This window comes from Solanum stenotomum, chromosome 8 (genome assembly GCF_019186545.1).
Source record: "Solanum stenotomum isolate F172 chromosome 8, ASM1918654v1, whole genome shotgun sequence".
In the NCBI taxonomy this organism is placed as follows: Eukaryota; Viridiplantae; Streptophyta; class Magnoliopsida; order Solanales; family Solanaceae; genus Solanum; species Solanum stenotomum.
In genome coordinates this window covers 13,667,907-13,675,020 of record NC_064289.1, presented here as the reverse complement: position 1 = coordinate 13,675,020, position 7,114 = coordinate 13,667,907, and the positions used below count along the sequence as shown (strand labels likewise).

The 7,114-nt window shown below is 31.6% G+C and overlaps 1 protein-coding gene across 1 annotated transcript; it reads left to right on the top strand.

Annotated features, from left to right (window-relative positions):
* Positions 1-2,830: 2,830 nt before the first annotated feature.
* Positions 2,831-6,451, top strand: LOC125874653 (uncharacterized protein At2g34160-like). Its single transcript, XM_049555646.1, has 5 exons — positions 2,831-3,055; positions 4,420-4,468; positions 5,153-5,215; positions 5,293-5,357; positions 6,094-6,451. Exons 1-5 carry the CDS (start codon positions 2,939-2,941, stop codon positions 6,184-6,186), a joined length of 387 nt encoding a protein of 128 aa, XP_049411603.1. The 5' UTR covers positions 2,831-2,938; the 3' UTR covers positions 6,187-6,451.
* Positions 6,452-7,114: the final 663 nt, after the last annotated feature.

The following is a 7,114-nucleotide window of genomic DNA, read 5'->3' as shown; positions in this document are numbered from 1 at the left end:
CCAACGTCCCAAAAAAAAATTAAGTTTGTTTTTAAAAATATTTTCAACTTCAAATTTTTATTTTTTCACTCCTACCCTCGATCGCCCCCCCACCTCAAAAAAAAAAAATTAAGTTTGTTTTCAAAAAATATTTTCTACTCTAGTAAAAATAAAAGATATTTCTCAAAAATATTTTTCATTCAAAAACCAAACACTAAAAATATTTTCTCCTCACCAACCAAACATGAGAAAATAAGTCAAAAATCTACTTATTTTCCAGGAAAACATTTTCCTTCATACCAAACGCACCCTGAGTGTTTACACCGACTTAATAAATATATTATATGTATTTGAATATAGATAATTGCTACTTAATCATAATTATTTAATTAATATATCATTATAGTCAAATGGAGTAAAAAAATACACCCACGTAACAATATTCTGAATTGTGTTTTAGTAGAAATAATTGGTCAAATTATAAAAAGGTGTCAACTGAACTATTGCCTTTAGTTAAAGTATATGTTAAGTTTTTGCACGGCATCAATTCTGGGTGGTTTTAAATTTTTATTGTTAAATATGATGGTTTTTAGTGTTGGTTTCTATGTCCGTTTAATGAAAATTTGTGGGTTAAAGTATTTTTCTCTATGACCTGCGATTGTAATGCATAAGTTTAGAGAATTTTTTTTTTTTTATCCAACATAAGTTATCTGATTTGCTTGGTATAAGTTTAGGTATCTCTGACCTTGCCTGACATAAGTTCTTTGTGGAATAAGTTATGTCTTGTAAGGCATAACTTTGTGATTTCTATAATTGAACTATATCTCTATCAGCATAAATTATGTACGAACTAAGTTATGTCTTGTAAATGCTTACCTTGTGGGTTATGAACTGGATTTATGCTTCTATCACCATAAGTCATGTAGGAATTAAGTGACATAAGTTGTTATGCCTTGTAAATCATAACATTTTATATAATAATCAAAAAAAAAATTGAAACCTTTTTTTTGTATATTATATTATTTGTAATAATACTATACTCTAAATATATCCAAACAAACAACGTCATTATAGATAAATTTAACTGTAACAAGTCAAATATAATATACAGTCTAATACATTTGCAAATTGTTTAACCGTGTCCCATGCGCAACACACCTTTATAGAATATAGTATCATCATTATTTATAATAAACAATATTACAATATACAAGTAGGTCAATATTAGTATATTGATTCTTTTCATTAATTGTCCACACGCTTGGGACATGCAAGTTCTAAATATAATAAAGAAAAAAGAAACGTGTTTAATACTGTAATTGTGAATAAGGAGGCATTACTAAAAAAAATAAATAACTTCTTATAATTGCCTAACATTTAAACAAATTGAATTCAAACGTAAATGATGACGCTGTAAAAGCAGGTAAACACTGCATGATACAATAATACTTCCTCTATTTTTAATTTTAATATAAATGAACTTCACATTTTTTATAATTCAAAATGAATGAATACTTCATAGTTTTAAAATGTACTACTATTATTTATTTATTTTAAAATTACCCTTCTTTTTAATAAGTTTGTCATTGATTATTTCTAGTTTTAAGAAAAATTTGTGAGAAAATATAATAGTTAAATTACTCTTTAAATTAGTGTATCTAGTTAACTTATCATACCTCGAAAATTTATTTATTTTGGAGGACGTCAATTTTTCATATGCTGCCACGAACGATTATTAAGGATCGTGCAAGTGAACGCTACATGCGAGGGAGGACCAAATCATATAAATTGTTAAGCATACACCAGGAAAAATAATATACTATATACTTATTAAAAAAAAATTGATGTGGAGTGGTGTAGGATAGAAGAAGAAGAAAAGATAAAGAAAAATATATTGAAAATTTAATTATAGAACTATAAAAATATATGGTAATAATTCTATTAATTATCCGTAAGGATGACTGAGTTGGTGTACCAGGTGGTATTCATAAAGGAGGTCAGAGATTGATTTTCTTTGCCAACGTTTTCTTAGTTGAGCTTTTTGTACTGAAATGACTGTGTGATATGTGAATAGACTTACTCAATGAATACCTGAATAATAGTGATTGTAGAATTTTTCGAGGATTCCAAATTTAAAAAAATCTAACAACGAGTTATTAATCAAACTTTAGATCAATAAAATATATGAATAATTTCAGAATTTCCCCTCAAAGTTTCGTTTTGTAACACTCACAATCCCCTTTGATTTATAATATTACGTTACATTTCTTATTTAATTTTTTTGTAATAATTTTTTTAACCTATTTTAATATTATAAAATTATAGTTTAACTAATTTACCCTTTTAATACTAAACCATTTTAATTAATTCTTTTTTGGCATATTTCCTCTCTTACAAAAAAAAAAATCTTTAAAAAGTAAAAAGTAATTTACAAAAAATTAGAAGTATTAAGGCTAAAGTTGATGAACAAATTAAAACATTCAATTTTGAACAAATCCCAACTATTATTGATATTTTGTATATATTCTCCGCACTATCTAATAACAAAAAAGTCAATTTATAAATAACGTGCAAGCTTTAGTAAAAAAAATCATTTATGTGCTATTTAATATTATAAAAATTATTTTTTTTCGCTTTAAATGCTTAATATTAAGAATTACTCAAAAAAAATAAAAAATCAACAACTTACTCTATTGACTAATTCAAATTATTTACGGTGTAAGGTATAATTTTCGAAAGAAGAGGGGGTACATTTGAAAAATAAAAGATCAAAGAGTCATAAAACGTTGTCGTTTAAGGTACCTAACCCTTAAAACCACGTGGATATGACCCGGTACTGACCCGAGGGTTTATATGTTGCTGAGTATAATTTCCCCCAAATTATACGGAACCTTTTTAAAGGGAAAGAAGGCTGCCAAATTAGGGTTTTCCTGAAGAAGAAGAAGAAAACAGCAAAAGAATGGAAGGAATCACAGAGGGAGTGAACAAGATGAGTGTCTCAGAGACGCAAAAGAAGAACAGAATCCAAGTTTCTAACACTAAGAAATCACTCTTCTTTTATGTTAACCTATCAAAGGTGCTTTTTTTTTTTCATTTAAATTATATATACATTGAAATCATAGGGAGCTTTTACACTATTATTGTATGTTGAGCAATTAGTTATCTTAATTATATACATTTAAATTTGTTTACTTGTTTTTCTATGTTATGAAGCCATGCATTGTAATCTGTGTATCCGTAGGCGAAGTTTTAGGTGTTATGCTTTGGGAAATTGGACGGAGATAGTAGTTTTAAAATGATTACACTTGTTTTGTCTGTGGATGTTTTTACGAAAACAGCTAGATTTGCAAAAATATGGATTCAGAAGTAATTGTTTCAATTTAATGGTTATTGGGTCTGTGGTTAAAGCATCTATCCTTGCCGATCGATGATGTGATACTCTGGTTAGGGTTGTTTTTTTTCTTCCTGATAATGTACTCTGGTTAGGGTTGTTTGCAATGTGAAATGAGATTTGCTTATGGTTGTTGAGTTGTTTGTTGATGAGTTATGCGAGAAAAGGTAAAATTGAAGACTTGGATTTTGCATACTGTTTCCTCAGTCATCTGATCTCAAATAGGCATGCCATTTGCTTCTCTCTCCTTTTTTTTTTTTATATATAAATCTGAAAGATATTTTACCTTCGAGGGAGCGGAAGCAATTACTTACATTGTCAAATGATATTGCTCATAGTGGGAGGCCTGCAAAATGCTTTTAGTTAATGCACAATAACCTGGGTCTTTGTTAATTCGATGTGTCTGATTGCTTATGTTGGTTGAGGTCTAGTTTCCTGGGGTTTTATCAGTTTTTTTTCCTGGGTTTTTAATTATAATAAGAATTAATTTGATTGTAGAAAAATTGCTTATCTTATTACAATAATTAGTTGATGAGTTGGGTGATTGAAGAAAAATTTCTACCTGTAATACGGAGAGTTAAAATGAATAAATTTTTTCGTTTGAGAAGCATAAGAAAAGAATAAAAGAATGTGGTTCAAGTTCTAGTTGTCTGCTGTAGCAGTTCAGTTATCTAGAGCAATTGCAATGGAAGAGATGTGAGTCTATGTAGGATCCCAATTAAATATCTAAACCTACAATTGAGGCTTTTCATCAGTATTACTTTTTTTTTGAAATTGAGATTTAGTATTACTTATCAAAAGGTACTTTATGTATATTTGAAGAATTTCACCCCATACAGTGACAATTAGAGGGTTGCCACAGGACTTAAAAATATGTAGTTTGAAGCTTTTTCCAAATGCAAGTGAGCTCATAAGATGCATTAGAAAATCTTGAAAAATGTTAGCTATATGACTATCTATATTTAATTTTTCCTGGCCTTACACCGGATCTATAATTGTTGCTATTGGTCTGAGTTAGTATCCTGAGATATTTGGTATGTTTCTTGCAGAGGTACATGCAACAGTACAATGAAGTGGAACTCTCTGCTCTTGGGATGGGTAAATCTTCTCGACCCTCAATTTTGAGTGCTAGTTTGTGGTTTTCCTTTGCTTATAATTAGTGTCATATGAGTCTTCTACATTAATTGTGATTATGCTGTCTTTTTACATCAAGAATATACTGTGTTACAACTTGGGTTATGGAGGCATTATCACTTCCTTTTCCCAATTGACTTTTTCTTGATGATTGGTGAATTCCAATCTTGGCAACGTGTGATGCTGTTTGCCATCTCAAGAATGTCTTGTTTACTATTGCAGCTTCTTGTGTATAAGAAGAGTAAAATACACAGTGGTGCACACTTTACCAGGGATGTGATATCCTTGTGAAACAATTTTGAACCAACTTCTGGCATAAAAAGGATCATGGTGTTCAAACATAGATAGTAGTTGAGTGTATCTGGGATGAACTCTGATTCATCACAACCTTATTCCTGCAGCTTCCCCAGGGATCTTTTACTTAAAAAGCAGAACGTGCTCGATAATATGTTTGAAGTGGCTCCTTGTGCTTGCCGGTAAACTGTATTAAGTAAAAGAAATACAGAGTGGCAGTACAGTTTTGTTTGATGTTCTTTTCATTTGTTTTGTGGACTCATCCTTTGGTGTTATGTTGAAAATTCATTAATAATTGAATTGGCTTACTGTTTAGTTTCTAAAGGATTAACAATCTTTTCCACATGTGTACAGCTATTTCAACAGTGGTTACCATTGCTGAAATTCTGAAGAACAATGGATTTGCTGTTGAGAAGAGTGAGGCTTCTCCTACTCCACTCCCATCCCTTGTATTATCTTTCTTGTCATCTAACTTTGAGGGTCACTTGCTGCAGAGATCAAGACACTCACTGTGGACATGAGGGACGAACCAGGAGCCCGACCAATACCAAAAGCAAAGGTAAATTCCAAAAGCATTATGAATCGGTCAATTGATGCATTAGTCTGCTTCATTTTTGGTGGTTTTGGAGTAATGGAACTCATTCTATAGAGATCTTATGGTAAATGTTAGCTTGGGACTTAAGATTGTTTCTGAAGAATAGTAGCATTGACCTTTGTTAAGTAAGGTGTTCAATAGGTAGTTGATGTGTGTGTGCTCATTTTGCTCTGTTTGGGTTAGGATTTGTGCAGAACTTTACAAAAGCTGTAGAATAGATGGTAGGGTTAGTGATGTTTTACATTCTTGCTCACCAAAATGTGTCTAGTCCCATTTGGTTATCTTAGACTTGATTGCAAGTTAGTTTTACACTCCCATGCCTGTTGAAGGTACATTCCCTTTTAAATGCATTTTCTTGTGGTTTTGCCCATTGTTGTATTCCTGTTTCGAAAAGCCGTAGAATGAAATAAATCATTTTCCTTTGGCAACAGCAGAGATAGAAAAATGAATCTGGCCAGTATTTTGTTATGGCTATATAGATGCTGCTTTCACAGCTTTCATGTTCTTCTTCCACTTATACTCTTTAAAACAATGTTGAATTCATGTGAGCTAGTGGGTACTGAGTGTGGGCCGTAATCCATCTTTTTAAAAAAATTCCTACTCCGAACAGTGATCCTTGTGTAATCTGTGGTAGTGTCTTTTTAAAAAAAAATTAAACTAAGGTTTTTTTGTTTTATTTATTCATCTTCGCTTGGTGCAGATTGAAATAGTGTTGGGCAAGACTGAGAAGTTTGATGAGTTAATGGCTGCAGAAGCAGAGCAAAACGGGGACAATGAGGAGCAGCAGAACTGATTATTTCCACATCTGTTCTCTTTCCTGACGATTTAAGTTATTCCAGTCTATACTGCATTCAGCTGTTGGGTTGTCTATGGCCTTTAATTAGATCTGTTGGAAAGTTTAAAAAAAAAAAAAAGCAGCATGGTTTACTTTAAAATTCATTATTTGTTGGATGTGTTTGCCTTTTGTTTACTTGTTTATCTAAGGTGTTGTTGGATGTAAACATCTTGCTGCTATCTTCACTGTAAGTGATGTAGTCTTAATTTACGTCTGGTAGTTTATCATTTAACAACTGGATATGAAGGTTGAGGATTCTGCCATTACCTAATTAACTAATCAGAGTATCGTGCAGCGCCATTGACCAATTAGTACTGTGTCACACATTTCCCTGTGCAATTACGTTCTACCCTCTCTCCTCTCTAGACTCTACTTGTGGGATTAGAGTGGTGAGTATGTTGTAGTTAATGAGAACTTATAAAGGTAATCTTTAAGGAACATACTAAAATTCTCTTACAAGAAGTATCATGTTCATTAACTTTTGCATGTAAGATCTTACATCTCTATAAACGGGTAATGTATCGAGTAATTTGTATACATATAGGCATACTTTAAAGGGATTGATCATGATCAACTCATTCAATATAACGTAATACAGTTTGATTCAAACATTAAGTTAGCCATATTCATGTTCAGCGATGCCTCCACTAAAATCTTGAGAAGTCTTTTCTAGTTCATCTCAAAGAACACAAATAGACCACACGCGCAAGCACACATCCCCATAAGAAGATAGAAGTGTACAATGTCTCAAATCTGAACTGACACCAGTCGAGTACCTTGATAGATTACAGCTACTACTATGCCTTAGTTCCAAATAGGTTGGGACCGGCTATATGAATCCTCACTGCTTCATTTCAGTTCAACTCATGCAATCATCATACCAAGT

Coding starts and splice junctions, on each gene's coding strand:
- LOC125874653 (XM_049555646.1), top strand. CDS start 2,939: ATGGAAGGAATCACAGAGGGAGTGAACAAGATGAGTGTCTCAGAGACG. Junction 4,469..5,152: donor ACTCTCTGCTCTTGGGATGG/GTAAATCTTCTC, acceptor ACATGTGTACAG/CTATTTCAACAGTGGTTACC. Junction 5,216..5,292: donor TGGATTTGCTGTTGAGAAGA/GTGAGGCTTCTC, acceptor CACTTGCTGCAG/AGATCAAGACACTCACTGTG.